This window comes from Scyliorhinus canicula, chromosome 15 (genome assembly GCF_902713615.1).
Source record: "Scyliorhinus canicula chromosome 15, sScyCan1.1, whole genome shotgun sequence".
Lineage (NCBI taxonomy): Eukaryota > Metazoa > Chordata > Chondrichthyes > Carcharhiniformes > Scyliorhinidae > Scyliorhinus > Scyliorhinus canicula.
In genome coordinates, this window is record NC_052160.1 from 13404332 (window position 1) to 13430655 (window position 26324).

Genomic DNA, 26324 nt, shown 5'->3' on the forward strand with positions numbered 1-26324 from the left:
GTGTTACTTTTTCTTTGATCTAGGGATATCCACAGGAACAGATACGGTTGTGGCCAATGCAGGCTCGGAGTAATGGGACTAAGAGACCTGCGATGTTGGACTACGAAGCGGACAGCAACAAAACTGTAAGTGTGTATATTCTGGGATGATTTCCCATGTAGATTTTGAAGTTGCTTTGAGGCCTTTCCTGGAATAAACCGATGAAAAACTTTGGGTATTGCAAGGCAAGGAGTTTGATGCCCATGAAGGATAAACAGCTGCATCGATTAGTGGTAGGCTGCATAGAATGCCTCCTTCAATCAAGAATATTGCGAGGGAGTGTTTGAGAAGCCGTATGGACACGTGGTCATAGGCAGAATCATCAGTAACATGCTGTGCTGGAGAGCACAGAAGGACAGTGAGGCAGTGAATACTCCAGGTCAGCACAGAGTCTGCAGACAGCAGTTCAGCTTCATGGACTTGGTTGCTGACCTATGTGACATGATGGAGGAGTTGTTGCCACTGGGGTGTGGTGGACACTCATTGCCTGTGGTAGTGGAGATGGCTGTGCTGCTCATCCTTCTCACTGAAGAGTTGTTCCAGGGATCTGCTGGGTATGTCTGGGATCTCTCGACCTGCAGCCCATAACAGCATAAGAATTGATGGATGTTTTGTACACGAGGGCAAAGTGTATGTCAGGTTCTAGTCTGATTCAGCACTATAGCCTGATTCTGTTGAGTCTAGAGGATCCTGGGCTGCATGTGGTTTGCCTTCAAGACTCTCTTTGAACAGCCAGGTTCTTTTGTCAACAGGAAAATCTTTCGCTCGCTCAATGTGCAGACCGTATGCGGCCACTGCAAAAATATCCGACCAGAGTGTGTCACATTCCTGGGAAGTTTCAATTCACAGTCCCAGGTGTTGCACATATTTGCATAATCATAAAACCTTTGAATAAATCCTGAGTTCTAAGCAGTATTCACTCAGAATCTGTACACACGAACATCGAGGCAGAGGACTCGTACAGCCACTAGATCTAACTACATGAGTGACCATTGACCCGCCAATTGGCCTTTTTGAAAATGTACTTCAGATGTGGGGAGCACTCCAATTAGGACCCTCGAGCACTTCCCATGTCATGGTGATCTGTGCTCTGCACAACTTGACATGGCAGCCAAGAGTTGAACTGATATTGAATGATTCTCTTAATTACACCTACACCTCTGATGAGGGGGAACAGCAATACTACTGGTCTAGGAAATGGCCATCCAGAGGAAACACTGATGGCAACAAACAGATCATGGCTTATCTACCTCCATACCATTTTCCACATATCCCTTGATGTCATTAGTATCCAGGAATCTATCGATTTTTGCCTTGAACATGCTCAATGAGCTTCCACAGCTCTCTGGGCTGAAGATTTCCAAAGATTCACCAGCATCCTGAGTGAAAATAATTCCTCCTCGTCTCAGTCTTAAACAGCCTTACCCTTGTACTGAGTCTGTGTCTGCGGTTCTAGACTAACAGCCAAGGAAAACATCCAGTCTACATCTACAATTGTGTAAATTTGAGGTCACCTCTTATTCTAGGCAGCTCCCAGGGAATACAGGTCTAGTTGTCTCAATCTCTCCTCATGTAATACTTCTGCCATCCCAGGGATTAGTCTGATTAGTCTCCATTGCACTCCCTCTATGGTAAGTATATCCTTCCTTGGATAAGGAGACCAAAAGTATTCAATACTCCAGGTGCAGTCTAACCAAGGCGCTATACTATTGCACTGCCACAGAAAAGACATGTATGAACAATTTGCATCTGCAGCCATCACATCTCTGGGCTCCACACCCATGTCTCCCTCTGTCAGTCTGGCCCGCTGTCACTGTGCCAATCTCTGTTGCTGCTGCTTCCATCTGTATTATCTTTGTGAGGAAGAAAGGGCAAACCACAACCCATGTGTCTCCACTCCTTTTCATCCTGAGCTCTCCGGCAGCGACACAGACAATGTGATACTCCTGCACCGGTGCTGCTAATCATAAGGCACTGCCATTTGGCAATCATTGCACCACTGGGAAGCCTACTGCAGGCAGTCATCCATGCTTGTCATGGCAGCAGGCACTAATGGTTGGCCATGGTGCTCTGTTACGATGCTACCCTCTGACTTGATGCACACCTGGATTGTCATTGAATTCCTGTGCAGGGGTTATCCACTTGGTGGTGTGTGGTGTTGGGTACAGTTCTGTTGGTCTGAAGAAGCCTACATAGTCATACATGGGTTAACTGTCAAGTCTTTACTGACTTGTTGGAAATCTTTACGAAGATATAGTAAATGGTACAAGCTAGGAGCTGTCTTCATGCTTTCTGATGCACACAACACTTGTCCAGCATTAAACTGACTATCTGTGTGGTTCCTGTGTGTTCTCTCATCAGTGAGAGCAGTACTGTACTGTCACACATTAACCTGTGATATGCCAGGCCCTTGTACTACACAGTTGCACATGGATACCATAATCATACATGCAGGGTTGCCACCACACCATGCATGCCATTCTCCAGCAAGCCCTCACTAGATCATTCAAGCACTTCTAACAGAACCCATGATAATGCTGCAATCTCTCAGCTGTTCACTACTTTGGCCATCTACAGCCAGGGCATCTTTGAAGTGGAAATTCATGCGACTTCCATTAAAAGCACCATATCTTCACTCTTAAAACACTGCGTGTGAAATTTGTTCACAAACCCATGCATCACTTGAGAACCAGCAATTCTTGTACTCTTAATTAGGAAAAATCATTGGTATCAGGGTATCCTGATTATTGTGTAACTATTGCTGGCTAGGGGAGTAAATTATTAAAAGTAGTTGGTCGTGCTCAAAATAACCATCATATTTGCATCTTGCCGCGTTGCACAGGCAAATCTGTCGTGTGCATGATTGACTGACTCATAAAACAGGGAATCACATTAAGTAGCTCACGTATTCACTATGAGCCATCTTTCCTGAGCAATATATTCTGACCTCAGAATGTACCTGTTTAACTTTGTTTACTCCCTAACTGTCGTGCAGAGAGGAGGTATGGATTAGATTTCTGATCGGTTAAGATAGACTTGCCCTTTTTGAAGGGACAGACCAAGCCAGACATTTGTTCTCGCAGCAACACACCTTAATACCAATTGGGAACGGTTCAGTTATAAACTGCCTTATCCTCTGAAGCAATATGATAGGAGATCAATAATATTTATACATTGAGCTATATTAGTGCCTTCAATACTACATCGTACACCATGAACCTAGGCCATTTGCAGATCTAAAGCCAGTGCATTATTAGTGCACAGATATTGAAGGTTTTTATGCAACATTAAGTAAACTTTTGAGATCCATGTAGTCTTAACAAGCCAAACTTTGTTTTCCTCCTAGATGATTGAATTGAGTGATAATGACAACCCATGGACAATATTTCTAGAAACAGTAGATCCAGAGTTGGCTGCCAGTGGAGCAACATTGCCCAAATTTGATAAAGATCGTAAGTCCATATTAACCATATATTGTTTAAAATGGGGGCATTTTGGACCTTTTATGAGAGGCTTTGCAGGTTAGAGTTGTCAGAGGAGCAGTAGGGGATGACCAACTCTTTGGAGGGCTTGGTGTTTCCCAAGGTGGAGCAGGAAGTGTGGGAAGAGCTGGAGCTGTCATTGGGTCTAGAGGACGTCCGAACAGCAATATAGAACATAGAACAGCACAGAACAGGCCCTTCGGCCCTCAATGTTGTGCCGAGCCATGATTACCCTACTGAAACCCACGTATCCACCCTATACCCGTAACCCAACAACCCCCCCCTTAACCTTACATTTATTAGGACACTACAGGCAATTTAGCATGGCCAATCCACCTAACCCGCACATCTTTTGGACTGTGGGAGGAAACCGGAGCACCCGGAGGAAACCCACGCACACAGGGGGAGGACGTGCAGACTCCGCACAGACAGTGACCCAGCCGGGAATCGAACCTGGGACCCTGGAGCTGTGAAGCATTTATGCTAACCACCATGCTACCCTGCTGCCCTAAATAGGACAGATGCAAACCGGGTTCCCAGTGGAATTTTACAAGAGGTTCCCGGACCAGTTTTTGATGGGAATGTTCAATGATTCTTTGTCCTGGGGATCTCTTCCTGTGACACTTGGTTAGACACCCATCTCCCATATCCTGAAAAGGGGCAAGGATCCTGCCAAAGCGGATCATACCATCCTATTTCACTGCTTAACATAGATGCTAATCTGTTAGGTAAGGTTGTGGCATTGAGGTTGGAATCTTGCCTCCCAGAGGTGCTTGGGGAGAATCAGACGGGATTTGAAAAGGACCAAAGATTGTTGTCCAGTGTGTGGCAACGGTTGAACTTGGTTTTTATCCTGGCGGCGGGGCTGGAGCCAGAGATAATTGTGCCATTAGATACAGAAAAGGCGGTTGATAGGGTGGAGTATCTCTTCACTATTTTAGAGAAGTTTGGGTAGTGCTGTACCAGGGTCCTTTCACCAGCATTCATACAAATTCCATGAGTTTGGTGTTTTTCAGTTACGTAAGGGAGTGAGGCAGGAGCGTCAATATTGATTGAGCCATCGGCCATTGCCCTGTGTTCGTCAGGCATGTGGTGAGGGATAGTTAGGGGTGGAGTGGAGCATCGGGTATCCCTGTAGGCAGATGATCTTTCGTTATGTGTGAAGGACTTGGGGCCATGATGAAGATACTGAAGCTGGGAGCAAATTAAATTGGGGCAAGAGTGACTATTTTCTGGTCAGCCCCCAAGTAATGGAGCTATCCTTGGGGTATTTCGTTTTTGCTTCTGGTATCTGGGGATCCAGGTGGGTCGAATTGGGCACCACTCAGCAAGCTGAATTATACCAGCCTGGTGAATAAGGTCAAATCTGACCTACAGAGGTGGGAGGACAACCTTTGTTTGTCCCTAGCCAGTAGGGTCCAGTCAGTTAAGATGGACATTTTACCAAGATTTCCATTTCTCTTCCAATGTTTTCCGGTCTTTTTCGAGTTGGTGTTGGGATGTTGAGGGGATCCTGGGCTTACCTGGGTGCAGGTGAAGTCTGGATCATACAGGATGTCCAGTTTGGGCGTACTTCCATTCGCACTGGCAAAGTAAAAATATGGAGGCAACTCCATCAACATTTTAAACTGGAGTCAGTATTGAGGCTGGCCCATAGTTGTGCTAACCACCTGATTGCGCCAGCGAGGTTGGATGCCCCGTTTGGAGTGTGGAAGGGGATGGGGCTGGCGAGATTGTGACCCATTCCTGGAGGGTTGGTTTGCCAGCCTGGAGGAATTGAAAATGATGTTTGGGCTCTCAGTACCTTTAGGTATGATGGTGTCTGAGTGGGTCTCGCCCCCACACCCCAATAATGTGCAGGATAGGTGGATTGGCCATGCTAATTGCCCCTTCGTTGAAAAAACATAATTGGGTACTCTGAACTTATTTTTGTTTAAAAAAGGTACCTTCAGGTGTGAAATTTTGTTCGACAAACCCAGAGGCAGCACCCTCCTTTGGTGCACGTGGTTGGAGGAGTGGAGTGTGTCCAGGATATATGGGCTGAATCTAGTGGAAAGATCTGGGTTCGGTGAAGGGAGTGAAAGCCTAGTGGGAGGGGCTGGGGTGCCTGTGTTGGAGGATGGGTTGTGGAGTCAGGCCCTTCATAGGTGAACACCACCTCCTCGTGTGCAAGGCAGAACTTGTTCAGTGATCCTGACCAGAGCTAGAATTAGTCGCTTGATTGCTGGTATTGAGGACCGGTGCAAGTGCTGTTTGAGGGAGCCAGCTTAACCATGCGCACATGTTTTGGACCTAACCCTAATTTGGGTCTCCTTTTTCTTTTTAAAAAAAATATTTTTCTTTAAGTATTTGCAAAATGTTTATAACAATAACAAATGCAATAATAATAACATAAACATCAACATGGTAAAGTAGACATTTCCCACCCAACCCCTTCTGTACATCCCTCGACCATCTTGCACCTACCCGCCCCCCACCCCCATTCGGATTGCTGCTTCAGCCGACATTTTAATTTTACCCGAGAAAGTCGACGAACGGCTGCCACCTCCAAGAGAACACCAGCATTGACCCTCAAGGCAAAGTTTATTTTCTCCAGCCTGAGAATCTCAGCCATGTCACTCCACTCTCGGGGGCTTCGAGTCCCTCCACATTAAAAGGATCTGTCCGCAGGTTACCAGGGAGGCAAAGGCCAGGATGTCGGCCTCTTACACTCCCCGAACTCCTGGATCTTCTGACACTCCAAAGATCACTACCTCTGGACTCGGCACCACCTGTGTGTCTAGCACCCTGGACATTGCTTTGGCAAAACCCTCCAAACTTCGGGCATGCCCAAAACATGTGGACATGGTTTGCTGGGCTTCCCGCACACTTCGCACATCCATCCTCTACCCCGAAAAACTTGCTCATCCTCGCCGCTGTCATGTGTGCCCGGTGTACCACATAAATCCCACATCGTCCCATTTCGGAGTGTATACGTTCACAAGCACCCTCCAATTTCCCACTCACCATTATATATCTACCACCCTTATCTGCCACAATTCTTCCAGCCTCAAACGCCACTCGCTTAGTAATAAATATTGCTTCCCACCTGGTCTTTTGAGTCCAGCCCAGAGTGAAACACCTGACCAGCCCAACCCTTTCTCAATGTTGTCTGGTCTATAATCTTTAGATGTGTCTCCTGAAGCATTGCCACGTCTGCCTTCAGCCCTTTTTAAATGCGTGAAAACGCGAACCCTTTTTACCGGCCCAATGAAACCTCTCACATTCCACATAATCATCCTGGATGGGGGGCTGCTGCCGCCGACTTAGCACATGCTCACCCCCCACCGCGCTTCCGAGAGTCATCTGAACCATGCTGACCCCGATCTATCCCATAAAGTCCGAGAAAAATCGGGGGAAAAAAGGTCCGAAAGTCCGTTTCAGGCGGGAGTTATTGAATGTGCGACTTACTTCATGGCCGCCACCAGAAGTCTCTTGGGTCTCGTTTTTCAACACGTCGGTGATTCTGGACACCGAGATTGAACCCTGTCCCTTGATAGCCATATTTGGGGTATAGCACTTAACCGGAACTGCAGGCGGGTGCGGGGGTGGATGTTCCTAACTTCGCCTCACTGATTGCTCGGAGACGAGTCCTGCTGGGGTGGAGGTTGGCAATTCCACCCAGTGCCTCAGTTTGGTGAGGTTAGTTTTTGCTCCTGGAGAAATTTAAATACACCATGAGGGGGCCAATTGAAGGGTTGTACCTGAGATAGCAGCCATTTATCCTTGACTTCAAAGAGTTGGTCACTGTTAGCTGCTGGTGGGGGAAGGATGTTGAATGTTGATTTGGCTTGTTTTCTTGTATTGTTTTACTGTTCCTTCTATATTTGCATTTTTGTATTTTATATATGGGAAAAGGTTATTAATTTTTTTTAAAGAAACCGTGTACTGTTCTGTTGATTATATGACTTGCGCAAAAGTTAGTTTCAGTTCTTGATTACTTTTATGCCTGTTTGAGGACATTCCTTTAAAGGATTAAGTTAAAATGCTCCATAATTGCATGTTGTAATAAAGAAATTGGTTGCAAATGTGCAATATGGTAATGCTGTGGTTTTTTCTTCAGATGATGTAATGTTATTTTTGAAGATGTACGACCCCAAAACTCGGAGCCTGAATTACTGTGGACATATTTACACCCCTATATCGTGTAAAATACGTAAGTTGAGAACTGAATACAGATATCAATTTGTGCAGATATTCCAAAGAATTAACTATTATATTCATTGTTTGCAGGTGATTTACTGCCAATCATGTGTGAGAGAGCAGGGTTTCCGCAAGGAACTAACCTTATCCTCTATGAGGTATGAAAATACATGACCAAGTTTATTTTGTAAAACATAAATGCAATATTTGTTCAATAAAAAAATGCGTTTGCTTAAAATTTGACTTCAAACAGTTTATTTGGTGAAATGTAAATTAAAACGAAAATTGGATCTATTATTTAGTCACCGATGTGGCCATGCTAGATCATATTGATTGGACAGCCATTTCCAATACTGAACTGGTATCTTGTTTGGGTCACAAGGAAAATTGAGGATCATTTGTGATGTGTCTCTCTCCTCCCCCTCTCTCTCGACATCTCTCTCTCTCTCGACATCTCTCTCTCTCTCGTCCTCTCTCTCTCGACATCTCTCTCTCTCTCTCTCTCTCTCGACATCTCTCTCTCTCTCGACATCCCCCCCCCCAACACACACACACAATGTAAACAATGTTGGGAAAATATGGTTTTTAAATGGTCATGAAGAATTAGGTTCTGCTTAGATCCATGAAAGTTATTATAAAATATAAATCTTCATGATCATTTGTATGTGTATGATGTAGCTACAGTCATTTGGTTGACTGTTTTTATGCTTTTATAATTGCCAACAAATAAGCAACATTAGTTTTGTGATTATTTATATTAATTTGTAAAACTCTTTACTTTAGGAAGTAAAACCCAATTTAACTGAGAGAATTCAGGATTATGAAGTGTCCCTTGATAAAGCACTTGATGAGCTCATGGATGGCGATATTATAGTGTTTCAGAAGTAAGTGATGCTTTAGCAGCAAATTAATGGAACTCAAATTTCTAATGTATGATTTTGCTGTTCTGATGTGCACCTTTCTAGTTTGTGTTAGGAAGTTGCGAAATTCCAGAAATCTATAGCACTTTATATAAGTGTTGGGGAATGGCAGGAGGTTCTTTTTTTTTTCTACAGAAGTACAACCAAAGTGATAACTAGATAATACTAATTTAGCTTCACCAAAATGCATTAGGAGCAATCTTATTCCAGAATAATTCAGTGTGAAAGACTGGAGCAGGCAACCCATGAGACATTTAACTCTTCTAAAACTAATAATATGATGGAAATCTTCCAATCTTGTCATGGTTGTTATCCTTATTGATATCCTTCATCATATAATTGTCCCATTGTACGTCAGCCCCGAGTCACAAGTATTAATTCTGAAATTTATGTAAAAGACAGTTTCTCTACAGCACGTTGTTTTCTTAAATACTAAAAGCATTTTACCAAGAGAGCATGCCAATTCTGCCCATTTAAATTTGGATAGCAATTCCAGACAATTTTGTTAGAAATGCTATATTTAATCTGCCCTTTATCATGCCAGTTTTATTTTCCTCTTCTACGGTTTTGCCACTTGATGGGGCAGGATTCCACAGGTGCCAAGAGTCTGTTAATATAACTGCATTACCCAAATAACCCACTGTTTGGACAGTTACTCAACCGTGGGAGGTATCGTGTCTAAGGCAGATTTTGATGTCGGTCAAAGTCCACATAAGTGCACTTTGCAGCAAAGGTTATTCAATAGCATTTGGTGTGGGATTGCTCCCTAACTAACTAATGCGCGGTCCATGAAGTTAATTGTCATGCCCAAACTCCTGAACCACTAATCAGCTAACTTGGGTATGGGTCAGCAATTCAACTTGAGACTTTAGGATCTTTTTTAACTCTTATTGGCTAGCACAAAGCTGTTTATTTAACTATTGGGATCGTTGATCTACATAATTGTGGTTTGAGCTGGGAGGAGCTTCTCTAGAGATCCGCAATGAGTGCTGCATTTCTGCAAAAACTTAATATTCTAGTTAAAGATTATAGTGATGCTACCTACAGTTTGGTTTTCTTAATATGTTTCAAGAAATTGAAAACTCACCTGGAAACAGTGACACTGGATGTTTGTAACTATTTCATTCCCCCACCCCCCCAAAAATCTGGTGGCTGAAAGCATATTCCACCTAATTTTTCCAGTATTCTGCAGGTATCAAAATTTGTTACCTCAACTCAAAATTTGTTGCCCCAGCTCTAAATGTAATCCATCCTGCAGACGCACAATACACCAGTGAGAGTTCCTGCTCCTTTGTGACAGGCTCTAGACCACAGCTTGCTTCCACATTGGGGTAATGAAATTGCCTAACCGTTACATATTTCTCCTTACAATTGGCAATCTGTACTTATTCCATGCTGGAGGGAGAAATGGAAACCAGAAAACTAGCTGGCGGATGGAATTCTAGTATTGTTGGTAGATATATTCTGGACTATCACATACCATCCAATACTACTTCATTTTCTTTGTTTCTGGTATTGTTCGAGTAGAAATTTGGTTAAATTTAGTGAATTGCAAGGTGGTGTCCTTCTATATTAAAATCTTGCAAGCTTGTAAGAGCAATAGAAACGGGCCATATTTCTTATAGGCAATTTGGCACCCTGACTCTCATGACTAATCTTCCAATTTAACTTTCTTGCCCACTTCCCATGATTCCCTGACAGATTAATAATCTATTGATCTTGGTCTTCAATATACGCAATGGAGCATTCACATCCCCGTGTGCAAACTGGCCAATAGCTTTACCAGTCTCAATACATGCCTGCAGATCAGTAAATGTCAGTTTGCAAGTGTTGTGTGAGCTAGTTCTCCCAAATATTGTTTCTGTGAAAAACTATCTCTACTTTGTCTGTTTACTGCGTAACTAATGTCTGTAGCTCAGTTTACTTTCATAATATGGGGTATTCTTTGATCTTCTATTTCCTTCATACTTGGTACGCTTGTCTATGGGTCATATTTTATTTCTTCTTTGCTGCCTTCATCCTTCACCTTTTTCTTGAGTTGGAAATGAGTTAGTGACTGGGCAGGCATAATGTTCCAGACAATGACTGTCACCGAAGATGAATTATCCCTCTTCATTCTTTTCAATCTATCTGCAGCCATTGTCAGGGTAGGCCACACCATTTCTCGCTCTCTCTCTCTCTCTCTCTCTCTCTCTCTCTCTCTCTCTCTCTCTCTCTCTCTCTCTCTCTCTCTCTCTCTCTCTCTCTCTCTCTCTCTCTCTCTCTCTCTCTCTCTCTCTTCCCCCCCCCGGTTCTGATGTATCCAGTCAGAGCCAATAAATCACCTGCAATGACTCCCTGCCTGTGCATGCTGTCCTGTAAGAATCTTTCCTTGCCACCTCCCGCTCCTGCCATTTCTCATCGAGCTCCACCGTGACATCAAAAAACACTGCAGTCCTTTTCCATATGCTCATTGCTGACATAGTTCTTCATCAAGCACCACTCCTCTCGTGACCTGTGCTTTTCAGGATTATCAGACTGCTTGTTCAGCGTCCATACTAATGAAGCAGAAGTTTCCTGCTGCTAAATGTTAGGAAGACCAAAACCATTTGCTTTTAAGTGTCACAAACTCTTGTTTCTTGGCTCTTGACTTCATCCCTCTCCCTGACAACTGTCCTGAGGCAGGAACAAAACTGATTGTAACCCTGGTGTGATATTTTGCCCTGAGATGAACTTCTGGCCGCATCTTTGCCATTAACGTTACCTGACTCCACTTCTCAACTGATTTTCCACAAAACCCCTCATCTGTGCTTTTGTGGACTTAACTATTTCAATGCACTCGTGGTTGGCCTTTCACAATCTGCTTGTCCTACTTACACCAAATCCTGTTACCCATTCTGTGATTGTTGACTAGCAACAGTTCAAGCCACCCATATCTTCAGTTCATGCCCCCATCCATCTCGCTAATTGCCTTCAGCCATACAACCCTCTTGAATATCTGTGCTAAATAACCCTGGCCGCATGAGCAATCCTGAGTTTAATCATGCTCACGTAGATGGCCATGTCTTCAAATGTCATGGCCCGAAGTCTCCATAAACTTCTGCCAGTTTTTTAACTAAGAGGTGGCACAGTGGTTAACACTGCTGCCTCACAGTGCCAGGGACCCGGGTTCAATTCTGACCTTGGGTGATTGTCTGTGTGGCGTTTGCATTTTCTCCCTGTGTCTGTGTGGGCTTCCTCCCACAGTCCAAAGATGTGCAGGTTAGGTGGATTGGTTATGCTAAATTGCCCCACGGTTGGGAGATGAGGCCTAGGTGGGGTGCTCTTTCGGAGGGTTGGTGCAGACCTCCTGGGCCTTCTGCACTATAGGGATTCTATGAAAGAGGAAATTGACCAGTAAAAAGCAAAACGGCTATCAATTTGTTTCTGACTGAACAGAAACTGTTGACAAGTTCGACCATAAAACATAGGAACAGAATTAGGCCACTTAGCCCACCGAATCTACTCTGCCATTCAATCATGGTTGATATTTTTCAAATCCCCTTTCCCGTCTTTTCCCCATAACTCCTGATCCCCTTATTAATCAAAAACCTATCTATATCTGTCTTAAAGACACTCAGTAATTTGGCCTTGACAGCCTTCTGCGGCAGAGTTCCACAGAATAATTTGCTATTTCCATTTCCTACCCAAAGGTACCCATACAATGTGCAGAAATTAATTTTATCCCGTAATGTGCATCTAGTTACATGGTTACTAGCATTGGTACTCGAATCTCCATTTAACAGTGGTGCAACTATTTCACATAGTTGGGCAGGTCTGAACACATTGGAAAGTGCAACGGACACTTTTGAAATAAGTGATGCTTTACATTGGAGGCACTTCAATAATATCTTACCACAATTACCTTGATTTTTTCACTGTTAATGCTGCTCACATAAAGCAGAAGCACTGCCTTTAATGGTAAAACTGTAAAACCTATGCCATAGCCACCCCATTTTAACTTTTAATTTCACAAACCATGCAAAATTTTGTGACAGCATAGCACAGGTGCTCAAGTTTAGTTTTGAACATTTTGGCATCCCTTTGAGTAGAAGAAATCTTTTGGGCAGCTGAAGCCACTAATTATTTTCTGACTGTTTTTCAGGGATGATCCAGAAAATGACTCGAGCGAGTTACCAACAGCAAAAGATTATTTCCGAGATCTGTACCATCGAGTTGATGTCATCTTTTGTGATAAGACTATTCCCAATGACCCGGGCTTTGTGGTCACTCTGTCTAATAGAATGAACTACTTTCAGGTACGAGAGCTTTGGTAGTTTACTTGAGAGTTAAGCGATAGATATGTTTCCTAAAAAAAATGTAAACACTTGATCCCAGTGCGACGAATTTGGTCATATTGAACCAGTAAAATAATATCCATTTAGATTAGAAATTCATTTCAACATAGAGATAGACAATTGTTTTCATGTATATTTGACGAATGTATGATGCGAGTTGTAGATTTTCTAAATCACTGAAACAATAATGGTTGCTTCAGGAAAAGCTGATTTTTGGAAGTGGCCATAATGGTTGCCTTAAGTGACTACTTCAGTTTACTTTAGGGCATACCGTTAATGACAGCTTGCACTTGTAAAGCACAAGTGTCATTAAAATGTCCCAAGGCACTTCAGGAGGATTATAAAGCAAAATTTTAACTCCCTGGCACACACGAGGACAGGTTTTCAGAAGCATCTTGGAAGCACAAGAGATTTAGGGAAGGAATATCAGAGATTCTGCTGCATGTGCAGCTGCCAGTGGGGGAATGATGAAAATAGTGTGCACAAGAGGCCAAAATTAGAGGAGTAGGGAGATTGCAGGGGTGGATTTGTAGGGCTATGTATTTCCCAGAGATGGAGGCAAAGTCTATGGGGAAGGTGAAAATGAGGATGAGACTTGTCAAATCATTGTTCTCTGACTGGGTGCCAACGTGGATCAAGAGCACGGGGGGTAATGGATAAATGGGATTTTAGATACACTCCGGTTTATGGGGATGAAGGGGGGAGGCTGCTCAGGAGAACAGTGGAATAGTCAAGTTTAGTCTGAGGGTATTTTTTTTTAAGCAACAAGATAAGCTGAGGTGGGGCCAGAGTCGAATGATGTTATGGAGGTGGAAGTAAAAAAACCGTGGCGATGTAGCGGATATGGGGTTGGAAGCTAATCTTGGAAGTCGGACAGGCTGGTGTGATTGCAGTCGGCCTTATTCCGCTTCCCCGTGGCTAAAAAGAAAACCATAATTTGATCATGTGCTGCTGCTCCCTTCCGCTTCAAAATGTGACATTATTTAGCGAAAGAAGCTAATATAGCCCACTGAGTTGCAAGTTTTCAATTTTTTTTTCCAAGAGTAAGCCTGACTGTTCCCTTCCCCTATTGTACAATTTTAGGTTTTGTTGAATGAGATTTATTTTGGCATCTCACTTAACAGCAAAGATACAATTCATGTATAAATAATTGATTGCATTTACTTGCCCTTTTAATTTAGTTTGACAGATTATTGATAGGTTTGCTCTAACAAACATTTAAAGCTACAAATCCTTAAGTTTCTGAAAAGATTTTATTACAGTATGATTTGAAATAGAATATTTATTCTGTTCAATGTTCCATGAAAGTTTCCTGACTATGATACAAGACATTACTTTGCACATTCCGTTTGTAATGTGCCCCCACTAAAAATGAGCAGTTTTAAATTTCGCTTTTTCTTCCTTGGTAGGTTGCGAAGACAGTAGCACAGCGACTAAATACTGACCCAATGTTACTGCAGTTCTTCAAATCTCAAGGGTAAGATTACGTAATTTCAGTAACTTTTTCTCAAATAGATTCTAATCAGTGAATTTATTTATTTTCCCTACTTCCATATGCTGTCAATCCTTAGTAATTTCAGTTATTTTTCCATTCCTGGGAATAGCACCTGGTGGGTGGTGGAATAAAAAACCCTCGTTTAAAATTGGACGTTTTCTGATCATCTCACCTCGCATGCCAATTTCAGAAGTAGGTCTTAGAACTGCAAAAGGATGAACAAAGTAAAATAAAATCTTGCACCCCATTAAACAGATTGAAAAGTTGTGCAGTGCAAAATAACTAAATCTGCTGCAGCTTTTTAGTTTCACCAGTGTCACCAGCATGCTCATTATTCACACTTTCTGTTTGTGACCATGCAAAGCGCAAACATGTTTTTGTACTAAACTGACATTGTTCAATTGAACATGGATATAGCCTGAGCTGTTGAAGCCAGATTTGTCTTTGTCGATGGGGAAAAGTCCTTCGTGTATAATGTAGGTTGGGTCGACTGCCGCACAAGCATCCGTTTTAAAGAATTAACCATAATTCAGCCCAAGTTGATATCTAATTTTCTAAGCTTAAAAATTGCAGCAAATGAAATGAAAATCACTTATTGCCACAAGTAGGCTTCAATGAAGTTACTGTGAAAAGCCCCTAGTCGCCACATTCCAGCGCCTATTCAGGGAGGCTGTTACGGGAATCGAACCGTGCTGCTGGCCTGCCTTGGACTGCTTTCAAAGCTAGTGATTTAGCCCAGTGTGCTAAACAGCCCCTAATTTTTTTTTTTTTTTTCTTTTTTTTTTTTTAAATTTAGAGTACCCAATTATTTTTTCCAATTAAGGGGCAATTTAGCGTGGCCAATCCATCTGTCCTGCACATCTTTTGGGTTGTGGGGGTGAAACCCACGCAGACACGGGGGAGAATGTGCAAACTCCTCACGGACAGTGACCCAGGGCCGGGATTCGAACCCGGGTCCTCAGCGCCGTAGACAGCAATGCTAACCACTGTGCCACCGTGCTGCCCTGCCTAAACAGCCCCTAATGCATGAAATGGCAAAAGAAATGACAATGTAACAGATTTTAACGGTGGTGGTCAAACGTGACAGGACAGAGAAGACATCCAGAAGTATTTTCCCTGTACTAAATCTGAAGTGCCTGATTCTAATGTAGGATGCTCAACTTAAATTATAAATCGGTTTTGTTTTGTAAGGCAATTTGTCAATTCATTATTTGCCAGTGAAGGACAATGATTTCAATAGGGATGGCCAGAGTGAGATTAGGATTTGTAAATTGTGACGGTAAAACAAAAGTAATGACATTTACCCTCCTTCACCTGTGTCTCAGCACTCGACATACTTTACAAGGGTCAGTTTTTGTTCTTAAAACTTGTGATTTATCTTCTTGAAAAAAAATCATTAATATTAATGTGCTCTTAATGCCTAAAATTAAAGAATTTTATTGTTAAAAGTTACAGGGATGGGCCTGGTAATCCTCTTCGGCATAATTATGAAGGCACACTTAGAGATTTGCTGCAGTTCTTCAAACCAAGGCAACCAAAGAAACTCTATTATCAGCAAGTAAGTATGTTTGTCCTCAACCTCTCTGCCACATGTGTCAAGGATTTGAGGTGAATTGATGGTAAATTTTCAAATCCAAGTATATTTGCTTGCATCTATTTCAGAATTAAGCAATCACTGTTGATTCAAAGCTTAAAAACTTTTGATAACCTCATGTATTACTTTTAATTTTCTTTATGGAGTACAGTAAATTTGTGGAGTAACTTAATCTTCAATCTTATGATCTTAGTGGAAATTTGGCCTTCTGCTTGTCGTTGTGAATCATTGTGGAGGTTTATTTGAATTTGATTTAGGGCAGATATTGGGAATCGGTGTACACTTAACAAACGTGTAGTCACAAGTGTGATGGACAACTTGGATCAAAATGGCAGATTTACTTTTACGTCAATTCAAAAGTTTAAGGAATTTCTAAAAGGAACCTGACCCCATCAGTCTCGAAAAATTGCTGCACTGCCGTCTAAATGTTTGAAGCTTGCTCAGCATTTTTATTGTAGGTGCAACTTTAGCTAACCTGGAACTTGAAAGCAAGAAGTCTTATAAGAATCTTACAAAATTGTCACCTCTTCTGAAAATAAACTCCCTGGACCACCTCAGAAAAGATGGAGTTAGTATGTCATGGATTTGATGGAGTATAGCTAGTTCAATTTGAGGTTCATGTTATCGCTTTGGGGAGGGTGGGAAATTAATCGAAAATTTGAAGGGTTTAAAGATCTACCTTATTTTCTTGCAATCTTTTTAATTTGCAAGTCTTTATTTCATAGAATCATAGAATTTACAGTGTAGAAGGAGGCCATTTGGCCCATCGAGCCTGCACTGGCCTTTGGAAAGCCCACGCCTCCACCCGATGCCAGTAACTCCAACCTTTTTTTTGGACACTTAAGGCAATTTAGCATGGCCAATCCACCTAACCTTTATTTGGAAAAGGCTAAATAAATTAAGTTCAACAGCCTAGCCTCAGCATTATTATGGAAAATAGATGTAATGATTGATTTGATTTATTGTCACATGTACCGAAGTACAGTAAAAAGTATTTTTCTGTGGCCGAGAGAATGTACACAGTCTGTGTGTAATGTGTGTGACTGGCTTGTATTTGTAAACGTTAAAGATTTTAAAGGGTGTGTGTTTATTTCAGCCAAAATTGCACCGTGGTTTTGGCGAATAGCACATGTATTTCCAGTGAGGCTGGATAAGCATATGAGGCAACAGGGAAGAAAGGGTTTTCTCGGAGGGTGGTGATGGCATAATGTCTCTGGTCTAGTACTCCAGAGGTCCAGGCTAATGCTCTGGGATGCTTTGGACAAAATGGGTTTGAATCCCATCTTGGCAGCTAGTGGAATTTTTAATTCAATTCACAAAGTATGAAATATAAAGCTGGTCTCAGTAATGGTGACTATGGCAGCTATCAATTGTTGTGAAAACCCATGTGGCTCACTCCTTTTCAGGAAGGAAATCTGCCATCCTTGCCTGGCACACCTCCTGAAAGAAAGAAAAAAAGCTTGTGTAGCATTAAGGCTGCCATGGATTGGTTATGCTGAATGGCCTGTTCTTGTGCTGTACATTCTTTGTATTTAAATTTGTTTTGAAATGTCACTCCCACATTTTACACGACAAAGACAATGCAACAAATCTTGCTTTCCATTAATTTGTTTATATAGCTGAAAATGAAGATCACAGACTTCGAAAACAGACGGAGTTTCAAGTGTATATGGCTCAACAGCAGTTATAGGGAAGAGGTAAACATCAATTTTAATGCTGCATTAAGATTTAACAACTAGGCACTTCACAATTTCTAAAGTGGATATATTAGTTAAACAAATTAAATTGTAGAACAGGATCTAAATTAAAATCTTTTGCTTTCAGCTGAGGATAAAACCCATTTTTCCTTCTTGCAATGTTACATGAATGCCATTCTTTATCTGCCAACACATTCATATAGAGGTATCCAGCAAGACATGCACCAGCGAGTGCACAATCAACAGGTAGCACTTGACAAGCCGCTTCTCTCCTCTCCCCCCGGCAAGTACATTTCTTTGAAAATGTACACCTACATATGGCTGTATGCAGGTACACCGGACCAGATTCATACAGTACATTAAATTTGAATAAGATCTTGGCTGTCTTTATTCAAGAATATAAAGTTACACAAGATCAAATATAGTTATAATCAGGCTTCCAAAGTTGACGAGGGGAAGAATCCTCATGGGGTTGAATTAAATATTGAAAATACTCAAATCATTGTTTTTGCTAGTAATTCACAATTGGACTGCTGTCTTATTCGCTTCGCTTCTCATTACTTGAGACACCAGAGTGTATGCGTATCAGTTAGAATAATGCAAAATTGGGTCAATTTCCATTAGGAGTACAAAATACAGATGGCTCACTCAACTTTATACTAATTCTACCGTTGATTTCTCCGGTCTCTAAATCAGTGTCTCCATGATGCATACAAATGACATCAGAGTAACAACTTGGAGAGAAAAATGTGCTTAACTGTCCTCGATCTCATCTTGTTGCCATGGTTACCTGAACAACTCCAGTTCTCTAGCTATACTGCCCTTGCAAACCATTTACAATAAACACAAGTGGCCACATCAACTTCTCCCAAAACATCAAAGACATGAATGAGTGCGCTTCATACATTCCATCAGCGCCTTAGGCCCACATACACAATGCATCCCATGTTCACCAGAAAGTTGTTTTAACTCGTGCTGATCCCACAAGCAGCACAGGACATCGAAGTACACAGGGAGTGGGACACCTCATTTCCACAGGGGTCATACTTAGAAATGTGGATCCATGACTATATATGGTTACTTGCTTTTTAATTACTTTTCAAACTTATAAACTCAGAAAATCTGTAGTTGTAACTGAAGTTTAGACCCAAATTTTAAGTACCAGCCACCGATTTAATTTTCACTTAGTAATGAAGTGATGGACATCTGATTAATTTACGAGGAAACTAGCTCAAAACATTTTACACTGGTTAGCCAGAAAATTTTGTTGCAAGATATTACTGGGATGAAATTGTAAGTACATCATTCAACAAAATACAAATTGAACTATTTATTGTGTTATAGGAGATAACACTATATCCAGATAAGCATGGCTGTGTGCGTGACTTGCTGGAAGAATGTAAGAAAGCTGTGGAATTGTCAGAGAAGGGTTCCAGTAAACTAAGGTAAGCACGTGTGTTATTCCACCCGAACGTGCTTTGTTGTGATAACTCTTGTTAATTCAGGCGGTGGGCAATGAGTTGCACTGGGCGATGGGTTGTAGTCTGTGGCCTTGGAAGGCATCCAAATTCAACTTGAGCTGTGACAAAGAGTCATCCAGACTCAAAGTTAGCTGCTGTCTCGCTCCACAGATGTTGTCCGACCTACAGAGATTGTCCATGTATTTTCTATTTTTGATCCAAATTCAACTGTTTTGACATTGGTCATCTGTTTAATCGTGTCAGCAAAAACTCAAAGTATATTGTGTACGGATCCACCAAAATTCTTTTTTGAGCCAACGATTAGTCTGCTTTTATTTTTCTTCTACTTCTATGTACTGCTCACACATTTTTAGTATTAAGTAATTACTTTCTCGAACTCTTGTCTCAACACAGCTATTTTGTTTAGGCAAATTAGGTGCAAGTTAGCTGAGTAGTGGCACCTTTAATAATAATAATTAGATAAAGCATTTAATTTTTACAGTCATTGACTGAGGAAGGTAATGCTTGGCTACAAAATAAGTGTAAATCTTTGGTAGTGAAGAATGGAAGTAAATTTTGTCGTTTTATAGTAGTTTAAATTCCCACCAAGTTCAAGTTGGTTTCATAAGTGGCAATGCACTGCGTGACATTTCGGCCAGTTTCTGAAAACAGTACCTTAAAGTGTGCGATTGGGACTGGGCTGCCAGATGTCCAATCAACTGGGAGGCCATTCATCTTGGGATTTTGCATCTCTGAGCAGTCACCTTTGGATCCTGAACAGTGGATTAAATTTAAGCAACTTGAATGTGTTGAGGTGTGAACGTATGTTTGCTTTCAGGCTACTGGAAATTGTAAGCTACAAAATAATTGGCGTCCATCAAGAAGATGAGCTGTTAGAATGTTTATCTCCAGCAACAAGCCGTACATTTAGGATAGAGGTATGTTGTGTGTTTGTTGTCAAACTATTCTGTGGCCATAACTATTTTTAAAAACAGTTTCCAGTTAATTTACTCATTTATTTGAATATTTTTAGGAGGTCCCGCTAGATCAAATTGATCTGGACAAAGAGAATGAGTTACTGATCCCAGTGGCACATTTTCACAAAGAAGTTTTTGGCACTTTTGGAATTCCATTCTTGTTGCGGATATGCCAGGTAAGGTGCCCAGTTCTGTGCTCTTTGCAGAACATTTGATTAGTGAGCATTCGACTTGTCTAGCTGTCACCTAATGCAACACTTTAGTGTGGAAAAATTGCGCAAGAACAGTTTGAGTAAGTTTTTTTTTCCCCGAACTTGATCAGAGTTCATGTGTTCTCCAAACATTTTAGAGCGAGCCCTTCAGGGAAATTATGAAGCGAATTCAGGCCATGCTGGAAGTTCAAGAGAAGGAATTTGAAAAGGTAAAAGCAGCTAATCTTTTCATCGCTTTGTGGGTATTTTGATGTTATTTGACCAAGCTGAGAAAGCAGTGAATACCCATTGTTGTTGGCTGCTAAGACTGAGAAACCTAATATTGAACAAGAGCAGTAACTGCAAGAGCTGGTTCTTGCCGTCATCCCGTGAGTGTTCTCTCCTCTTGTTTGGAATCCTTTAATAAAATTTATTTCTCTTTTAAAGTTCAAATTTGCGATTGTGATGATGGGTCGGCACCAATACATAAATGAAGATGAATATGAAATCAACCTGAAGGATTTTGAGCCTCAGCCCAGTAAGTCGCAAAAATATTTGTAAATTTGTTTTCTCACCACTGAACCAGGAGTCGGTTTCAATCATGTAACCGGCGCTAATGAATTGATTCCTGTGTTTTTTTTGACAATGGAGATAAAACTGCTTTATATATTAAAGAAAAGAAATCTAGACAGCAGTGAGGGTTAACTTTTTGTGGGAGTTTTATATACGTGACTTTTTTTTCAGAAGACTGGCCAGTTCCAGATTCTCTACAGTTAACGGGTAAGCTCTTGTGAGACTGAAGATCGTTCAAATTGCATCTGTACATGTGAACATGTGACCCGAGTGTTTGCATGAGAGATATGTCTTTTTAAATTAACAGAAAATTCCATAATGTAGTGCCATTCTGGGCCTGACAAGTGATCCCGAGCTTGGTCACTGTTATGGAGCTGATGTGAGGTTTTAACAACGTATTGCTTTTATTCATTTGGCCTGAAACTTTCACAACGTGATAAACTGCAACAATTTTAGAAGAGGTTTTGTAACTAAAGTATCTGTGACAAATCCAATCCCAAATTTCGGGTATTGCCATCAACACCTATGCCAGGACATTAGAACTTTTCATGTAAAGCCAGTTTTCTTGTAATATGTTTGAAATATAAATGACCTATTTCCTGTACAAACTATGTAGTGCTGTGCAGTATATAGTGCCTTATCATTTTTAAGGTCTTTTTTTTTTACAGAAATTGGAAGGGTTAGGAAAGGGTGACAAGGGAGACAGCTTGCCCAAAACATCCTTCGTGATTGTAAAAAAAAAAGAAATTAGAGTTCAAGCCAAAAAAGATAGTCTTTCTTTGCCTTTCCTCCCTGTTCTGGATGTGATTGCAGGGTAAAGATGAGTTGAATTGTTAAGGGAATCAGAAAGATGAAGCATGGTACAGCCAGTAATCTTCACCATATTGCAATTGGTTGGTAACTTGGCTCGTCATTGCTGAGATTGGCTAGTTCAAGATCAGATGGTCTGGCTGTGTTTATTTACTCAGAAACCAAGTTACCCCATTTATAACAAACATCATTGCTCCACATCATCTGTCTTTCCTTTTCTGATGTCTGTGTAAATAATGAATCAAATTCAGTGCTGTTGGTTCAGTCAATTACTTTCCACCCCCAAGTGTCTGCCTCGGCTCCTTTTGAGGTGGACCAACTTAGTTTGGTGTCAAAGTTTGTCTGAAAACACTTGTGCAGTATCTTTATAAAACAACAATATTATTTAGTATTAAAGCAAAGTACTGTGGATGCTGGAAATTGTAAATAAAAACCAAAAATGCTGGAAAAACCCAAGTCTGGGATCATCTGTGGAGAGGGAAACCGTGAACATTTTGTGTCTGTATGACTTAAGAGCTCTGAAGTCCTACGAACTCAATGTTTCTCTTTCCACAGATGTTGCCAAACCTGCCGACTTTTATTTAGATCCTTTAAGTTAGCACCCCAAGGCGCTTCATAGTAGCATTATAAACAAAACATGACACCAGTGCATTTGAGATATTGCATCCAATGAGCAAAAGCTTGATCAGAGGTAGTTTTAAAGGAGTGTCTTAAAGGAGGAAATCAAGATGAAATGTGTAAATTGTAAAGTGATAAGGGTATTTGTAAAGTGTAATTGGATTGGGGAAAAGTGTCCCCCCCCCCCCCCCCCCAAAGGCCTGGTACAGAAGATGGTAGGGTTGGGGTGTGGCAGGGAGATGTGGATGGGGAGCACTGCAAGGCAGGGATCAGAAATAGCCATATTCCTACTTGATGGATGGGTCAAACAAGATCTTGAGAGATAGCGTGGTCAAGGGGACAACCATGAATATAGACTGGGCATTTATGTGGAGATACAAGATTTAGAGGAGGATAACAGGGCAGTGAACTCCGCACGCGATGCGTTGGGGTGGAAGTTGAAATCACCAAAGATCTAACTTTGTTGCAAAAGCCGAGGGGACAAAGCAGTAGATATTTTGGTGAGTTTTTTTATTGTACTTGAAAAATGCAGTGGGGATGCAGGATTTTGAAAAAGGGGTGGAACAAAGCAAGGTGCTCAAGAGGAGGAGGAAGTGCCAGTGGTTAGACCAAATGTCATCTGGTACTGAGTGCCACAGTACCACCCCGGTAGTCTTGGCAGGGCAATTCCTGTAAGATGTGGCCACATGAGGGTTCAGTAAGTCGCAGGGTGTTATCCCACCACATTAATTTGATCAATGGCCGTAGAAAGTTTAAGACTATTGGTGGTGGGTGGAATATAGGATGGGCTTCCTCTGCAGTACTGTCTTAAATGCTCAGGTGCTGCAACACTACCCATGTGGGATAATATTTCATGAGCATTTAATATTACAAATGTGACCATAAGAATTTATAATGGAAAGTGCTGGCAGAGAGAGATGTTAGAAGTTAGATTTGAAACATTACTGCAAATGAAGTAAAACAGGAAGCATTATTGTACTCTGTGAATGAATAGAGGAACGAAGATCTATGGGATATTAATAGATAACGTGTTTAACAAGTTCAATCACTGAGGCAGCAGCAACTAAACCAATGAAGTGTTCAAAATAGAGGCCACACTTCAACGAGAAATCATTCTGACCAGACCACAACTTGAATGTTGTTCAATTAATGGGTCAATAAGGTGAATTGAAATTCTGGAGGTATTACAGAAAAGAGCCATGAGAACGATCCATTGTGTCAGGTGGTTATGAGAAAATGTGAGAAAAATACATTTATAAAAACAAGTTACTGCGGATGCTAGAATCTGAAACAAAATCAGAAAATGCTGAACAATCACAGCAGGTCTGACCGCATCCGTGGAAAAATACATTTGTTGAGCTTTGAAACGTGGCTCAGAGGGAACCCCCTCTTATTCATGAAAGCTCCGCCTTCTCAACCTGACCCCTCACCTGAGATGTGGTGACCCTCTGGTTAAATCCCCACCAGTCAGCTCACCCCCTCCCTCACAAGGGATAAAGAAGCCTATGGTCATTTGGGACTATGGCGACTTTACAATTTTAGTGGGGGAACCTCATGAAGATGAATTTTTTGTTTTGATAAACACAATGCACGCTGTCTCCATGCAGGTAATTCACACTTCGCTGAGTCCCAACAGTTTAGATGAAGGTTGGCACAATCACAATTTGGGGAACCCCATTTTTGTACGGGTGCATTACTGAAGTTTTAGCTAGCTACTGGTTGGGGCATTATTCGCTTACAATGTGGGACAAGAATCTGCAATCATTCATCACAAAAAAAGCTACAAAAACGGCATTTTCATAGCCACCAGGTTGTGGCAGTGTGAAATTAAAACTGATCTTTGCAAAATGTAGTTGTCCTGAGTCCTCTGGATATCTCTCTGCTATGACGGGGTAATTTGTCCAGATTATATTTCTGTTGTCTTTTCACGCCAGCACCGTTGGAATTCAAGCCAGGTTTGCTTAACTTAGCCTGAGAACCATAAATTGCTGACTTAGATGAGACCAATTGTTTTCAATGGTTCATTGCACGTTTGTTTGCCTTGAAATCGGCAGAAGCGCTTGCACATAGCTGTGTGCAGTGTTCTGCAAATACTCGGTTAAAATAAATGGATTGAAATCGGCAGAAGCGCTTGCACATAGCTGTGTGCAGTGTTCTGCAAATACTCGGTTAAAATAAATGGATTTAAAGCCAATGTCCACTGGATGCACCATGCCAGGAAATGCTAGCATTATTTTGGCAGCTTTGCTCAAATTTAGAGATATATGTTTTCGACATCCATTGTTGAACTGCTGGAATCTAAGAGAAATGTACAACTGAGTTACTTGAGAATAGGTGGAATGAAGCAAATGTCTTTTTTCTTTTAAAAGCATGCTATTGTCCATGACTGGAATCTGAGAGTCATGAGGTTTTGCAAATGTTTCTATCAAATACTAGAAGCAGAATCTGCAAATTGATAAATTGCTATGCCAGCCTTGTGTGAAGCTCTCCAGCGGCCATGTTTAATTTGCATGGGGCTCTGTAACCAATGGTTCTAGTAATTCAAAAGTTGGAGACCCTAATTAGGTTAGCAAGTGATGCAATCAATGGAGACTACAAATGTTGTGAATATTGTCACTTAAATTGCTTTTCATTCTTGATGTGCAGTTGAGCTTCTAAATATAACTTGTGTATATAATGGGATATTTATAACATTTCCTCTTTCTGTTCCTAGGTAATATGTCCCAGCCAAGGCCATGGTTGGGCTTGATCACTTCAATAAAGCTCCAAAGAGAAGCCGTTATGCATACCTGGAAAAGGCGATCAAAATTCACAACTGACACCAATACCTGACAAGTCAGGATTGTGTGTCTTAAAAAAAAAAAATTAAAAAAAATTAAAAAGACAGTGTGTGCACCCATTCAACAGCAGTAAAAAGAACTTTGGTATACGTGCACCTTGTCAGAGGTCTTCAGCGACAGGGTTTGCTGCTGATGCTAATTTTATTTTGTTGAGGCTGTTCAGTTTGGCTTCTCTATCTATTGACTGCCTATTTTCCAGATGGAAAGACGATATGGTTTTACCTACTCAAAAGAGCAATGCAGTTGGATGTGAATTCTTGCTTGTTTTAAAGATGAAAACATGTGGCCGGAATGTGGCAGCATAGTGAAGGAGCTGAGTAGTAAGGAAACAGCTAGTCATTTGCTAAATGGTTCCATGCCTTTAGAATAACCCACAGCAGATGGCATAGGATTCACATCTCTCGCTGGCTGCTAATTATAGGTGTTGTGAAACTTCTCAAAACACTTCAGCAGCTAGCATCTTCATGTTTACAGTCATTTGGATAGTTTTTCTTTATTTAGGTAGTTTGGATGAATTCAGAATTTTTGTGGATTTGTAAACACCACCAACTTTCACAGCATTAATAAATGGTGTCTGTACTACATCTTGCACGTTGTTGGCACTTAATATTAAGGAGATGCATTTTTTTTTTCTCCCAGCTGAATGTGGTCTTTGATTTGTTTCTTTTTAAACATGATCTGGGTTTTTGTTCATCCCATACTCTTTGTAGAACACCTTGGCAATAATAATAAATCAGTACTCATTGTATCCTGCCTGGTGCGAGTTTGTAGGTCTGGCTATGCTTGTTATATTTTGATGCTATGGCCGTTAGTACTTGCTAATGGTAACTGGCTGGAGTAGGTGGGGTTTACTGTGCTGCCTGTGGGAAACCGTTTTAAAAACACGATGGTGGCTGGAAAGGGCAAAGTTGAAAAATCTGAATGTGTTCCATTTTGTCATGGTGAGATGTGAAAAATTATAACATGACAAACACAGCCTTTAGCACAGAGGGCATGCTCAATAACGTAAGTAGTAAGCTGTTGACTTTGTAAAAATTTTTAAAAATACAAAAAAAATTGTATATTTAATGATGAACATGTACAATTTTAACACTCGAAGGAATAAATTCCCATGGAGGAGTCTGCAGGTA

The 26324-nt window shown here is 41.3% G+C and overlaps 1 protein-coding gene across 1 annotated transcript in view; it reads left to right on the forward strand.

Annotated features, from left to right (window-relative positions):
• Positions 1-25173, forward strand: part of usp7 (ubiquitin specific peptidase 7 (herpes virus-associated)) — an 84123-nt gene extending 58950 nt beyond the window's left edge. The window contains 16 exon segments of the mRNA XM_038820353.1: positions 24-125; positions 3386-3491; positions 7624-7716; positions 7794-7861; positions 8487-8587; positions 12747-12900; positions 14349-14416; positions 15884-15992; positions 17648-17725; positions 19070-19170; positions 20024-20123; positions 20219-20338; positions 20512-20583; positions 20801-20891; positions 25068-25091; positions 25094-25173. Coding sequence (XP_038676281.1) covers positions 24-125; positions 3386-3491; positions 7624-7716; positions 7794-7861; positions 8487-8587; positions 12747-12900; positions 14349-14416; positions 15884-15992; positions 17648-17725; positions 19070-19170; positions 20024-20123; positions 20219-20338; positions 20512-20583; positions 20801-20891; positions 25068-25091; positions 25094-25173 — 1467 coding nt within the window.
• The last annotated feature ends 1151 nt before the right edge of the window (positions 25174-26324 follow it).